Source organism: Rhinoraja longicauda, chromosome 15 (assembly GCF_053455715.1).
Source record: "Rhinoraja longicauda isolate Sanriku21f chromosome 15, sRhiLon1.1, whole genome shotgun sequence".
NCBI classification, from domain to species: Eukaryota; Metazoa; Chordata; class Chondrichthyes; order Rajiformes; family Arhynchobatidae; genus Rhinoraja; species Rhinoraja longicauda.
In genome coordinates, this window is record NC_135967.1 from 34,100,429 (window position 1) to 34,115,726 (window position 15,298).

Below are 15,298 nucleotides of genomic sequence, written 5' to 3' on the forward strand. Positions count from 1 at the left end.
GTATCGTCTGCCTGACGGTAACAAGGAGAACAGCCTGCGTGCTGGGTGGCTGTGGTCCTTGATGATGCTGCGTGCCTTCCGCAGGCATCGCCGATAGAAAATGTCCTGAATGGCTGGGAGACAGTTGCCAGTGATGTGCTGTGCCGTCTTCACCACTCTCTGTAGTGATTTGTGGCTGTGGGCAGAACAGTTCCCGTACCAGACTGTAATGCAGCCCGTCATCAGGCTCTCGATGGTGCATCTGTAGAAGTTTGTGAGGATGCTGGCATTCATGCCAAACCTCCTCAGTCTTCTCAGGAAAAAGAGCCGGGGCCTTCTTTGTTATTGCGTCCATGTGCAGTGTCCAGGAAAGGTCCTCAGTGATGTGCACACCGAGGAACTTAAAGCTGCTGACCCTTTCAACCTCAGCATCACCGATGTGGATGTGGCGGTGTCCACTCCCCCGCTGTCTCCTGTAATCCACGATCATCTCTTTAATTTTGCTGACATTAAGAGAGAGGTTATTTTCCTGGCACCAGCTGTTTAGTGCCTTTACCTCCTCTCTGTAGGCCGTCTCATTGTTGTCTGTGATGAGGCCCAAGATGGTCGTGTCGTCAGCAAACTTTAGGATGATGTTTGAGCTGTGCTTAGCAGCACAGACATGCGTGAACAGGATAAGATAAGATTCACTAACCAACCCTTATTTGTCTGCTTTTAATATGTGAAAAATTATTGTTTTAAACTTAACTCAGTTTCAATATGCTTTGCATGAAATTTCTAAATTCATGAAGGTGACAGGATTCTTCAGTGTTAACCATTTTTCTTACTTTCTTTGCTACCTGAATCTCTTAATATTGCATTTAAAATTTCAAAACTGCTTGGGAAGCACTTTCTATTCATGGTTTATTTTGTTTGAAACCTCTGATGAGATTATTAACTCATAATCCTTCTGGGGTATATCTATGTCCAGGACATTGATTAATGTCCGTTACTTGGAATTAACACATCAAGTGCTGAGGTGACCTCATAAACTGTGATTCCAAATGTAAGCAATTTAGCAATGTCATGCATTCAAGTAACAACCCTTCTAGTGCATGTCTATCAACATTATTCTTTACAATGTGCACAGCTGGATTCCAAGGGGAGAGTGGTTTTTAATATAATTTTCAATGTGCAGTATCTGAGTCAAATGCATATGAAACACCTCAGGTGAAATCACAGCTGGTTTTTTTCGACACAGGAACTTGTCTCACAAAATGTTTTTAACTTAAGAAAGAAACAAATGCAAATACACTTTAAATTGTAAGACTTTAAAAGGAGCAAAGGTAGGCTGTAGCAAAATAAACATAACTCTACGTAATGTAATACTAAATAATAATTAGTTTGAACAGTTTCAATGAGTACCTTTTTAAGGTCCTAAATGAAAAGTAACAAAGCACTAACAAAACAGTTATAAGTTGAAAGGACCCTTCCCAAAACATTTCCTGTCCATGTTCTACAGAGATGATGCCTGAGTTACTCCAGCACTTTGTGTCTTTTTTTTACACTATCTTAACATCTTCACTAAAACACATTGTTCAAGCGGAATCTCTAAACTCCATTCAACAGTTTGGGTTTTCCAGAGATCATAAAAGAACTGTATAATTGCACGTTAATTTTTTTCCACAAAAGCTAGTTCATTTTTAATGAAGAAATATTGAAGAATTATTATTACAAATTGCATACTCAGTTATTGAGTATTTTATGACTTTGCAATATATTGTCAATAAAGCAAACCCCAAGGACTTTGTGAACAATCTTGTCCGATAAAAAAAGGAAACACGGATGAACAGATCAAGAACCTCAAGAGTTTTTCCTGAAAAAAGAGTACCTGCTAATATATCAGATGGCATGATTGTGAGAAATGAATGGGTCTGCTTCTTCAATTCTTATCTGCATATATTGTGCACTTAAGTCACACAGTGCTGGGAGCACCAATTAATAGAAATATACATATGTTATCATTGTCATTTGACCCTGACTGTTAATATAGTTGTTACTGATATGGGCAAAGTACAGTACATAAGGGATATTAACACCTCACCTTGACAACAGAGGCAATAGTCCATTACCTAGAAGGGCCATGTTGTGTAGGAAAATAACTGCAGATGTTGGTTCAAATTGAAGGTAGACACAAAATGCTGGAGTAACTCAGCGGGTTAGGCAGCATAGAAGGGCCATGTTGATCAACACTAAGTTTCACATTATATATAAAGTTAATGTAAGTTGAAGCTTAACTGTTCCGTCAGGTAGCAGCACCGAAGAAGTTTTGTACGGATAGAGGCACTATCTGCCAGGTACGTTGTTAACTACTGCTATGTCTGCCTGTTTAGTTGGAATGGAAAATATCTTACAGAATGATTTGAAGAAAACCAGGGGATATTTCCTGATCTTTGGAGCAACATTTATCCAAAATTCAAAATAACCTAAGGACGGCACAGTGCTGCAGAGGTAGAGCTGTTGCCTCACAGCGCTTGAAACCTAGGTTCGATCCTGATCTCAGGTGTTGATGTGCAGGGTTTGTAAGTTCTTCCTGTGACCGCGGGTTTTCTCCGGGTGCTCTGGCTTCCTCCCACATCCCAAAGACGTGCGGGATTGTAGTTTAATTGGCATCTGTAAATTACCCCTAATGTGTAGCAATTGGAATAACATTGATCAAGTATATGGGTGATCGATGGTTGGCTTGGACTTGGTGGGCTGAGAGGCCTGTTTACATGTTGTATATCTAAACTTCATAAACTAATATAGATATCTGGTTGTGGATTGTCCAATGTGCTTTCTGCATTACAATAGTGACTGCACATCAAATATTAACTGGCTGTGATGCACTTTGAGACATCCACTAGAGCTGAAAGCACCATATGAATGCCCTTCTTTAAAAATCCTTTTCTTTGGAAGCACTTAAATTGTTAAGTATCTAATTAGTGTAAGATTGCACAAAGGTGTAATGAGTAAATATTCACCGCATAACAAAAGACATTCAAAAACGCCTGAAGGCATTTCAAATATAAATGCTGGAAATACAAGTTAATTACACAGTTGTCTTATAAGGAAGGCAGGGAGGTTAAACAGACTGTCCTATAGTTTACAAAGGGGGTATGACAGATGCTACAATGGATCTGGTGCTGTGAGTCCTTGTTGTGAAATGAAAGAATCGTGCAAAATTGAAGGGGAACCATGCTGGGTGTCCTGGTAAAACTGGAGGAACAGAGCTAACATCGGCTGAGGTACAAGCATGCAAATAGTCAGTAGATCAAGCAGCATCTGTGGAAAGAGAAAAAAGCTTTGCCAAAGAATTTCCAAAGTGAAATAGAATATGCAGCGAATACAATGAATTTCTAACATTTTTCTTTTTTTTTTAAGGCCGTATAGAAAATAAGTTATGCAAAACACAAAGTACTGGAAGAATTCAGTGGGCCAGCAGGACCTGAAGAAGGAACGGACAAGGGACGCTTCATCAGTCTGAAACATTGTCTGTCCATTCCCATCACACATGCCACCTGACCCATTCAGTTCTTCCAGCACTTTATGATTTATTCAAAATTCCAGCATCTGTAGTTTCTTGTCCCTCTAAGTTATTATTATTATTAACGATAATAAATAATAATTAATAATCACATGGGACTCTACAAATGGTATAAGACCTCATTTTAATACGTTGCCAGAACAAGACACTGAATTTATTGATTCCTGTCGCTGAATCTGTCACCCACTTCTGATTTAAAGAATTCTTTGGTGCTGTATACAGAGTGGAGCTGCTGTTCATCATCTACTAACCTGTGGCTGAGTCTGAATAAATTACTTCTTCATCATTCAACTGTATTGTGTTGCATCCAACTCTGCTCTGGGGAAAAGGAACAGGCTAAGTCCACATGGCATGGTTACAGCTGTCTCTCGGAGAGTTATTGGCTTCTTGTGAAGCCTCGTTACTTTATAGATACTCAATCACTCGATGTCCAAGTTTCAGTTCTAAATCCTTTGTGGTGACATCCAGTCACTACACTGAAAGAAATTCAGGTCACTCTTCTACAATATCCATGGATTTTGTGGTGAAAAGTTCATACTTAACTGAATGATGCATGTTAAACATTATTAGGTCATACTCAATTACATAGTTAAAATGTGTCATCCATCAGGTAGTGGCAGTCCCTGTAACACAGATATATATGCGTTGTGTTGCATTGTTTTCCTTTGGTGTCAAAGGAATTTGACATACAAGCATTTGTCTACTCATTCTCTGGAGATGGGCATCAGTGACAAAATGATATTTGTTGACTATCCCAATTGCTGAGGAGGGATTCATAGATCTTTCTCTTGAACTGCAGCAGTCCATGTAGCAAAGGTTCTCCCAGAATCTGTCTAGGGTTATAAAAGTGATATAAAAAATAGCAAGACAAATCCAAGCTAGGGCGGTACATGACTTGGAAGGAGCATAGACATGATGACTGAGCAATGCACCTGCTCTCTTGTCCCGATTGCTGGGTTTTGTGAGTTTGCTGCTGTAAAAGTCTTGGCTACTTGCTACAGTGCATCCATAGGCAATGGAACATAATAGTCTGGTGGGGAACTGAACAGATATTTAGCTGGTGGATGGCATGCTATTCAAGGGAATGACTTGGTGTGGTGTTGAACAACTGGTCTTACAGTTGTACTCAGACTAGCAAGTGGTCAGTACTGAACTGTATCTTGCAGGTCATATAAAGGCTTCGGGACGTCCTGTGTTGAACCACCTACATCACATCTCTGCCTTCCAACTTGCTCTATTCACCATGATATTTATTCTGATGGTCCAAGCTCAGCTTCAGGTTGGCGTAATCCCTGAAATGTTGTTGGTGGGTGATTTGGCTATTGTAAAAGCATTTGAACATGTCAGAAAAGTGGATAGTCCCTCTCCTATTGGAAAAGGTTATTGCCTGACACTTCTCTAGTGTGGCTGTTATTTCTTCATTAATCAGCCAAGCCTGAATTTTTCTCCAGCGTCAACTGTCATTGGAACACCAAGTTGAGCTGAGGACAACTGCAATTATTAGCAAACTGTACTACAAATGAGCTTATAATGAGAAGTCAAAGGTTGTTGGGCTGAGGACATTGAACGGAGAATGTCCTGTTGCCTTTCTTGAGGATTGAGATGAATGGTCCACAACAACCACATGAAATAGAGAGTTTTCCGATTCTCTATAACATTGCTCTGACTAGGTTTGTTGATTCCATTGTTGGTTTAATGTTGACTTGATGTCAAGGGGAGCTATTCTTATCCCCTAGCATTCAGTACTCACATGTGAACCAAGGTTATAATGAAGTCTAGCATCAGTGTCTTGACAGGAACGAAACTAAGGATTAGTGTAAACAGTAATGGTTAATAAATGCTACCATGGTAGCACTTTTGCCAAATCCAAGCACCTTCCTATGTACCTTTCTTAGAAAGGGTTAAGGTTGCAAAATGTAATTTGTTCTTGGTAGGAAGATGCATTATTTCTATGGATCAAGTGCACCAGATAATTTTATTTCCCCAGCTTGTGCTTCAGCTGTACTGCCGGAAATGAAGTACCACCTGGGCGATATGTGTGACGGACAAGTGTGCTATGTTTTGTCTTTCCGCTGACTGGTTAGCACGCAACAAAAACTTTTCACTGTACCTCGGTAGACGTGACAATTAACTAAACTGAACAATTGTGGAGATAAAGGAAAATAAGGAAAAAGGAATTGGGAGGACTGGGATAGCTCACCTGAAAGAGGACGGACCAAGTGGACTGAATGGCCTCCTTCTTCTGTGTGATGATGAATATATATACACATATCGCTGGGGGGTATGTGATCTAGAACTACTTTTATTCTTCGATCACTTTTGGCCAGTCCTGGTTCAACAGGAAGTACATAACTGCATGCAGGGAGCAGCAGTTAATCTGGAGAAGCTGCAAAAGAGGACGACTTGGATACTAGACTGTGAAATCAACAACAGTCACTGTGGGATAGTTTCCCAGCTCACAGCTACATTATCCTCAGCTCTGTAAGCCAGCAGCGAATCTGTATAATGGATTTCAATATTTCAAATCTTTAGGGATCCAGTCCACTAAGCACTTCGGAAACTGACACGGGCTTGTTGTGAGAGGATTTTCTCGGACAATACCATTATAAATGCAAACATACTCAATAATTGTGGAATATAGTTCAAAACATGGTGAGAAATTTGTTTTTTGTAAACACAATGCACATAGTAAGTCTGTCTTCGTTGGGCATCCACAAATGTACAATGTTCAATTGTTCTGAAAATGGAGGAGGTGTGAGAGCTCAGATTGTTTCTCTTCTCTCATCTTGGGACAGCCTCAGCTACTGCAGCGATAAAGAAACACTGACCAATATTGCAGCCAGATATCATCCTGACCTGCACAGATCAGTTCAAAGCAATTTGGTGAGGTTATCCACTAAACCGTAAAGAAGTCAACTTGAAATGTTTGGCTAATTTTCCAACATGCCACACATTTAGCTATTAACCTTTCTCAATTCTGAGTGGGAACGTTTCTACAGACATTTCTGTGCAGTACTGAGGGAGATTTGCATTGCATGAGATGCTGTCTATCAAACAACTTGTTAAAACCAGGCCCTGTCTGATGACTGTTCAGATGGATATAAAATATCCCACAATATCTCAAAGCTTCCAGGGGAGCTATCCATTCCTCCTGATTCCTCTTTCCTTATTTTTTGTTATCTCTACAATTTATTCTCTTTCGCAAAGTCCATCAACTCCCCTTTGATTCTTTTTTGCAACTAACCACACACCAAACAACAATTTAGACTAGCCAATTAACCTATCAGTGCGTCATTGGGCAACGAGAGGAAACTGGAGCAAACCCACTCAGTCATCAAGAAATGCAAACTCAACACAGGCAGCGTCTGTGGACACGATCCAATGTGGGTCCCCAGAGCTGTGAAACATCAACGTTAAATGCTGTGCCACTGTACTACTCCATTTACAATAAGAGTATTTGGTGAATAGCTGGTTCTCCTAGTGAACCAACCAACCAACCTCTATTCCTCAATCAATACTACCAAATTAAAAAATGGTCATTTGTTTCAAATGCTGTGTGTAAACTAGCTGCAGTACTTTACAGTACAAGGAACTACATGTCAAAAATGTTTGGAGTTTGGACCTCCGTATTAATTTTGTCTGCCTCTGGGTTTTGCCAAGAATTTCTGTTCCTTTGAATATCCTTACGTAGGTGTAAATGTAGATAAAAAATGAATAAACTTTATAACTGCTACCAGCATTTTCAACCCTGCAATTTAATTTTAAAGTCCCCATCAAATGTTCTAAACGTACTTTAACACATGGTGGTAAAATGTTGTTGTTCATTTTACATGTTAAATAGGCAATAGACAATAGGTGCAGGAGGAGAACATTCAGCCCTTCGAGCCAGCACCACCATTCAATGTGATCATGGCTGATCATTCTCAATCAGTACCCCGTTCCTGCCTTCTCCCCATATCCCCTGACTCCGCTATCCTTAAGAGCTCTATCTAGCTCTCTCTTAAATGTGTGATGTAGCAAAATAAATGCATTAAACTCCACTTCTGAAATTAATTAGTAATAGAAGCATTGTTCAACATGCATATATTACTCCTCCATATCATACATTTAGTTCATAACCTATAAAATACATTTTTGAAGACAAGGAACAGCAGATGCTGGTTTACACAAAAATACACGAATACTGAAGTAACTCAGCGGGTCAGGCAGCATCTCGAGAGAAAGCACATTTTTGATCCCCGTTTCATGACTTAGACAAGCACTATTTGAAGGTTTGTGGAAGAAGATTCAATAAAAATGTTGCAAGAACATTGGATAAATATTCAAAAAGAAAGTTGGCTAGACAGTGGTGGAAGCAAGGAGTGGGTGAAATTGAAAGAGCAGGCACAGATACTCTGGGATCAATAATTCCATGAACTTAACACCAAAGCAAGATTTACTCAGAAGCCTAACTTGAGAAATTTTGCGGGCAAAATTCAACTTCTGCTGAGAGGAAGCATTAGCATCCGCCAATGATTTGAGTCACCTCCTCTTACTGAGTTCCTATGAAACTATATGCTTATACTTTAGCAAAACTGGCAGCGTATAAGTCCTGCAAGGTTACTCAGAATCTCCCTCCCATGTTTAGAGTTCAGAATGTAAAGATACAACATGGAAACAGGCCCTGAGGCCCACCGTGTCCATGCCAACCATCGATCACATGTTCACACTAGTTCTATGTTATCTCACTTTCTCATCCACTCCCTACTCATTAAGGACAATTTACAGTGGCCAATTAACCTACAGTCCTGTATGTCTTTGGGATGTGGGAGGAAACCAGGGCACTCGGAGGAAACCCATGTGGTCATAGGGAAAAGTGCAAACTCCACACAGACAGCACCCGAGGTCAGGATCAAACCCGGGTCTCTGGTGCTGTGAGGCAGCAACTCTACCTGCTGCATGTGGCGCCCCCTTGTGTTGATTAAAGGAGTGACATGTCCAGTATTCTTCAGATGGGGCTCCATTTGTTGAATGCTTTAAATATCATGACTTGCAATAAACATATCAAGGAAATTTGCAAACTAGGGACTCATTCATATTTACTTGATTCATGTATTACATTAAATACAAGGATGTTTCCAGATCAACTTTGCCCTTAAACTGATTATTCAGTGACCTAAAATGTAAGCAGAAAAGGCTGGAAATGCTCAGCAGGTCTGGCAGCATAGGCAAAGAAACAAAATTAACATTTCAGGTCCAAGACCTTTCATCAGAATCAGGTAAAAAACGGAAATAAAAACTCTTGAATTATTTAAAGATGTAATCTCAGTAGCTTTGTTTTGCTATGTGCTCACCTCTGAGCTGTTTCAGCAGAATGGTACAGATTGCTGCAAGTCACCAGTTCACTGGAAAGATAGCAAAAGGCTTAATTTCCATGAACAGTGCACTTTAGCCAGCAGAGAGTTAATGCTTATTAATAGTAGTCTCCATTTTGGATCTGACATGGTCATCCGTGAGAGACCACTCAATGAGAAGATTTGCTTTCTGTGTGTGCATGATGTGCTCAGCAGTGACGTCATACCCATCACAGATGAGCGACTCCATGTCTCACATCAGCGCTATGTCGTCTCTTTATTTTTAAAGAACTCAGGATGCTGCATAATTATTTTTTTAAATATGGGGCGTGCTGAAAATGCACAGAGTGAATAATAGAAAAGGTCAAATTGCTTTTCGTGCATTGAACAAGTATGACATTATTGAACTCTAAGCAGCAGCAGCAGCAGCAGCTCTCTAAACCAGAATGCTCATTATCCACTGCTTCGTTCCCCACTCTGCTGGATGGTGCAGCCCTGCACAAACACTTCACTTGATGTAAGTCTAATATAATCAGCAGTGTTGGTTGTTTGGGGGAGGGGGACTTGGAACAACACCCAAAGCATGTAATCTATTCAGATAAAAATAGTGAAGCATCAGATGTATCATAAATATTAATATAACATAACAACATAATAATTTGCTGAAATTACAGCAAAAAAAAAATCTCTGCTCAGAATTATTTTGCAATAAATTCAACAGGTTACATATAAACACTGCAACATGTTTTGAATAAAAACCCAGTGTACCCTCGTAGCAGCCCCAATGAAAATATTTTTAGGCACTTGCTGTTAATAGATCCTATTCATATAGCATTGTGAATGATTTTCCAGTCTCCATTTTATTTTGTACTCCATAGAGTTTACTATATCTTGTTTATTACACTTATTAGGATTAGATTCTGGAAAAAACTAAAGATGGGGGTCGAATTTTTCCTGAAACATCATTGAACCATACAGATTGTTTGCATGTAAATGGCAAATGAGAATACAAAAACAGATGAAGCTCCTTATTGATTTACAGTCAGATTCTGCATACCATTGCAGCATCTACACAATAGAAATCCAACCTAATCATTCATTGCAAACATTCATGTCTGCAATGGAATTGAAATGGCACGTACCTATTGGAGGCATATATCACAGATTGTATCATAAAAATCATTCAAGCAGATAAATGCACCAAACCTTAGTGCTGCAGCAAACAGCAGCCCTCAGTCTACAGATATCAAAAAGGTTTGAAAGAACATAATATCACTTTCCATACCTGTTCGTACCAGTCACGTGTAGAACAAGTACACTCCGGCCACCATCCCCCACTGTTGCCATTCACCTTAGGTATGCTCTTATTTTGGCTTTTAATCGGCCCGCTGTCACGGGAGGTTGGGATGAGCTTGGATTTATTCCTGCCGGCAGCTCCTGTTGAAGATGGCAGTGTCTGGGAACTGAAGCCTCCATATCCATACGGTTCGTGCTGCCATTCAGTGTAATTCTGTGGTTCCATACGTCGGAGTGCTGCCATCCTGGTTGCCTCATAGCACTCTGGGCACTTGCAGCAGTGATGGTTCTTGTGCAGATTTGCTTTCATGACTGACACTATCGTTCAATTCAAATTTTATTATTTTCCACCTTGGCGTCGGAAGGAAACAAAAAATCAAATGCTTTCTTTTTATTTTCAATCCAGAAGGAAATAGTCCCTCTTCTTTGTCCCTTCTTCTTGCTGTTAATGGCAGACCTTGTCAGCGGAGGCGAAAGCTGGAACTGCAGAGCGCTCGATGTTGGCCAGTGTAAGACTTGAGGATGCGAGCATCCCTCCAGCAACCTTTTCTCAGGCAGCACCAATCAATGCGCAGCACAGGATATCATTCAGATACCCAGCTCTGTCAGGAGCAGTAGCATCCACAGCCTGCATTACTTCAGTGCATCCTGCTGTTAGAAATCCAGCAAAATTACTCTGCAAAATTTCAGCACCAACATTAAGCTGCATTATCATGATGACTCTAGGGACTGCAACTGTTGCCCGAGTCTCGTGGTTGCCATGACAAGCCATCTGCACTGGTGAATGCGTTGTGATGGGTAACTCGGGACTTGATTAGTAAATCCTAGCCACTCAGCATCAGGACCTTTTAACTGCTTGCTATAGCTATTGTAATGATATGACAGATGAAGGGAGAGAGCGAGGTCTAATTTGAAACAAAATGACAAAAATCTCTCCCCAGACTCATTCTCAAAAGGTAGAAATCTTGAATCTGTACATGTTCCGTGAGTTCTCATGTGTGAGCCATCAATTGCCCAGCTACGGTCAGTTTATTCAGAAACGTCACATTTGCTTTTTTATAAATCTCTGTTTTTGAATTACTAGGTAACCGGTTGCCAATGGATTTCAGTAAACATGACATGCGTGTTAAATGCACAAAGGGAGTAATTTTGTCTGTTCATAAGATTCATAAGGTTGAACAGGTGATATGTAATAAACAGCTCATTTCTTATCAGTCCCGGTGTTTTTTTTCATTGACTTTAGCGGGAGTAAAAATTGGTAAAGATGTAAGTGGTTTGCTGATTTGCTATCACCTGTTTTAGTAACTCAAGATTACTCAATATTTTCTAAGCAAACCTATGGAGCAGCACTTAGATATATTTTGAGGTTTTGTAGCAGCTAATAGACAGTGCACAATGAACCCAGCGTTAGAATGAAAATCAAGACACTGTTTATGCTTCATCATTTACATCATTACTTGTCTATTTCTTAAAAATAAATTAAATAAAAATAAACACCATCAGTATCACCATAAATCTTTAATTAATAAATGCTAAAATCTTCCAAGGATAACTATATAATTTGATATCTGAATTTTTTCATCGTCTCTGTGGAGTGAGTGAAAATTATATTTAAACTGCACTCAGGTTGGCTGTTTTACATCTTGGTTTTCTATGTTAAGAAATGACATTGAGGAGAACTTATGATTGCTTGTTTAATATTCACCATGGGAGAATATTTATCAGAATAATATTGCATGTTTCATAATTCAAATTATAATGTTATTTACATCAGCAGAAAGTACCTGCTTCAAATTGATCGAATAGACTCAATCATACATGATGTACGGGATTGGCAACTGATAAGTTAAGGAGCATAGAATGACTGACGAGAAATTAAGAAGACATCTGATTTTCAGATTAGCACTGATACTAATAATTTGCCCTCTGAAATAACTGAGCAAGCTAATTTGTTTCAAGGGCAATTTGGGATGGGCAATAAATGCTGCCCTACCCAGCAATGCTTGTCAACTCTGAACAAATTAATAAATTGCAAGGTTCCAAATAAATTGCGAAGTCTAAATAATTCTGTAGCCAATGTATAAAAATGTTAATAAATGTTTTCATTAATAGCTCACCCTTGCTCAAAATAGTTACTTTAAAAAAGTGAATAAGGTCTTCATGGGGGACAGGTTATATGAATTGGCAACAACATGGCAGAAGATATTTAAAAAAATGGAAAAATGTAAGGCCATCTTGGTTAGTTGAAAAAGAATAGAGAAGTTAAGTATTTGATAAATACAGTAGATGAATTAGGAGCAGTAATGGGCCACTCAACTTATCTAGCCTGCTTCACCAAATATTGAGATAATTCCTGATCCAATTGTGAATTCAACACAATTCCATCTACCTTGCTCATCAGCCATCTGAGAGAGAAAGGAAGACTGCCTCATACAATCTTAAATGGGTGACATCTTCTTAAACAATGAAACTTAATTGTACAACTGGAGTCATTGTGTCCACATTTGACCTGTCAAGTCCCCCAGCCTCTTATTGGTTTCAATCAAGTCCCTTCTGAAATCCAAAGATAGACACAAAAAGCTGGAGTAACTCAGCAGGACAGGCAGCATCTCTGGAGAGAAGGATTGGGTGATGTTTCGGGTCAAGACCCTTCTTCAGAAACTTCTTCTTCGACCTGAAATGTCACCCATTCCTTCTCTCCAGAGATGCTGCCTGTCCCGCTGAGTTACTCCAGCTTTTTGTGTCTATCTTCGGTTTAAACCAGCATCTGCAGATGCTTCTTACACTCTTCCAAAATCTAGCAGGTACAAGAATAGTCCATCCAACCTTGTAAGACAATCTGCCCTTTTCAGATATTAGTCCAGTAAACCTGCTCTGAACCGTTTCCAATGCATAAATATTGTTCCTTAAATAAGAGACAATCCCTGTAATCAGTATTTCAGATGTAGCTGCACCAAAACTCTAAATAATTGAATCATAAACTTCCCTATGTTTGCATTCAATTACCCCGGCAATAAACAATAATATTCAGTTAGCTTCTGTAATTATTTGCTGGATGTGCATACTAGCCTTTTACAAATGATATTCTTGGACACCCAGATCCCTCTGTACCTCAGCTTTCTCCTTCCCCTCATCATTTAATATCAGTTAGAGCTCAGAGCAGATCTCTTCATCCAAAGATTTTTAAAAATGCTATTGGAATGGATAATTAAAAATGGATTGAAGAGGCTATTATACGTTTCCATAAAGAGAGTGAATGGAAAAGAGAAGCTGAGTAGATGAGTAGATCCATAAAAGGCAGTGATGAACTTTTCCGGTCTAAATTTCCTTCCTGTTACTGAAAATTCTAATGTTCTTATGTAAGTATATCTAAATTGAATAATTGTCCATTGCTATGGCAACTTTTCAGGCCTGCCATGGAAGATAGCATATTAATATACATCTGGAGATATTTGTAACCAGTACATGTATCTCATAAAATTGCTTCAAGCATAGATGCTTTGGGGTTGAAGTTGGACTGGGATAGCAATGGCAAGCCATCGGTCTACTTCAGATGAGGTTAAACTATGGAGGAATTCTGCTTTTATGTGGATGATAAAAAATGAAAGACAAATTCCTTGGCAGGGATATTGGTGTCTGTTGTAGCTTTATTGACTGCTTCCTCTTCAGACTATTTAGCATGACACAGAATGCTGGCTGCAGCCTTAACCTTCTGCAGTAGGCGTTCCACTCATTATATTCCAGAAGACTGACAAGCAGGCTGCACCTCTGGCTATTGTAGTTGATGAACCCTAGAATGAAGAGGGCCTACCTTATCCTAGTCTACTGCGTGTATGTCCTCCTTTTGTACATAGGAGGGTGTCTTTACTCAAGCCCTGTACCTGCAGTTTTAGAAATAAATAGACAAGTGGACCCGTTGGGCCCAAACCTCTCCTGCATTGGTGCAGCACAATCTCCTCCCCCACTCCCCTCTCCCCCCCACTCCCCTCTCTACCCACCCCCCTCTGCTCTCCCCCCACACCCCCTCCCCACCTTCCTCCCCGTCCCCTCCTCCCCCCCATCCCCCTCAACCCCCTTTATCCTCTCTCCTCCCCCCTCCCTCTCTAGGACATAGATTTAAACTTAAAAATGTGAATAACTTTTAAAATATAACACCGATTTCAATTAAATTTCTTCCATTAGCACCAAAGGGACGACAGTGAGTAAGGTGGGCCTAAAATTGTCGCGCTATCGTGTACCGTTTTGGCTGTAGTTCAGGAACAAACAAAGAGTTTTAGTCACAAAATGCAGGAGTAACTCAGCAGGTCAGGCAGCATCTCGGGAGAGAAGGAATGGGTGACGTTTCGGGTCGAGACCCTTCTTCAGACTGATGTCGGGGGTGGGACAAAGGAAGGATATAGGTGGAGACAGGAAGATAGAGGGAGATCTGGGAAGGAGGAGGGGAAGGGAGGGACAGAGGAGCTATCTGAAGTTGGAGAAGTCGACGTTCATACCACCGGGCCGCAAACTGCCCAGGCGAAATATGAGGTGCTGCTCCTCCAATTTCCGGCGGGCCTCACTATGGCACTGGAGGAGGCCCATGACAGAGAGGTCAGACTGGGAATGGGAGGGGGAGTTAAAGTGCTGGGCCACCGGGAGATCAGTTGCGTTAATGCGGACCGAGCGCAGGTGTTCAGCGAAGCGATCGCCGAGCCTGCGCTTGGTTTCGCCGATATAAATAAGTTTTAGTATATAGATTGTCTCAAATGTTCATTATGGAAACATTCTCCCTATTTATTCAAATATATTTACATATATATGTTTAGAAAATCAACCTTATGAAACCTTCATGAAATACATAGTATGACTAAGAAATTCTGCTATCTTTAAAAGCAAAATGAACTGCAGCCTGTCTTTCACCTGTGCTGCACAGTGGCAAATATTCAATACAAAGTCTCACTGTTGCTTCAAACAGTATAAACCTTTGTACTACATTGTTCATCAGATTTTTCTTCAGCTAAATTAAGTACATGGGCCTCGAATTTCCTGACACGCTTTTCTTGGGAATGACTGCTTCTTGCCAGAAGAGTTTAATCAAGGAATCAGCCTTCTTTATATGATATGGATAAACTGGGTGAAACAGTGC

General features: G+C 40.1%; 1 protein-coding gene across 8 annotated transcripts in view; it reads right to left on the reverse strand.

The window, feature by feature from the left end:
• Positions 1-15,298, reverse strand: part of dlg3 (discs, large homolog 3 (Drosophila)) — a 358,637-nt gene that overhangs the window by 202,179 nt on the left and 141,160 nt on the right. Inside the window, exon 1 of one of the 8 annotated variants that reach the window (XM_078412474.1) lies at positions 10,084-10,115. The exons of 4 other annotated variants lie outside the window; for them this stretch is intronic. Coding sequence is in view for 3 of the 4 variants with exons in the window: in XM_078412471.1 (XP_078268597.1) it covers positions 10,163-10,483 (321 nt within the window). In the remaining variant the exon portion in view is untranslated. Of the gene's footprint in view, positions 1-10,083; positions 10,116-10,162; positions 10,745-15,298 lie in introns of those variants that run through there. 3 more of the 8 variants (XM_078412472.1, XM_078412471.1, XM_078412477.1) reach the window with 3 other exon arrangements.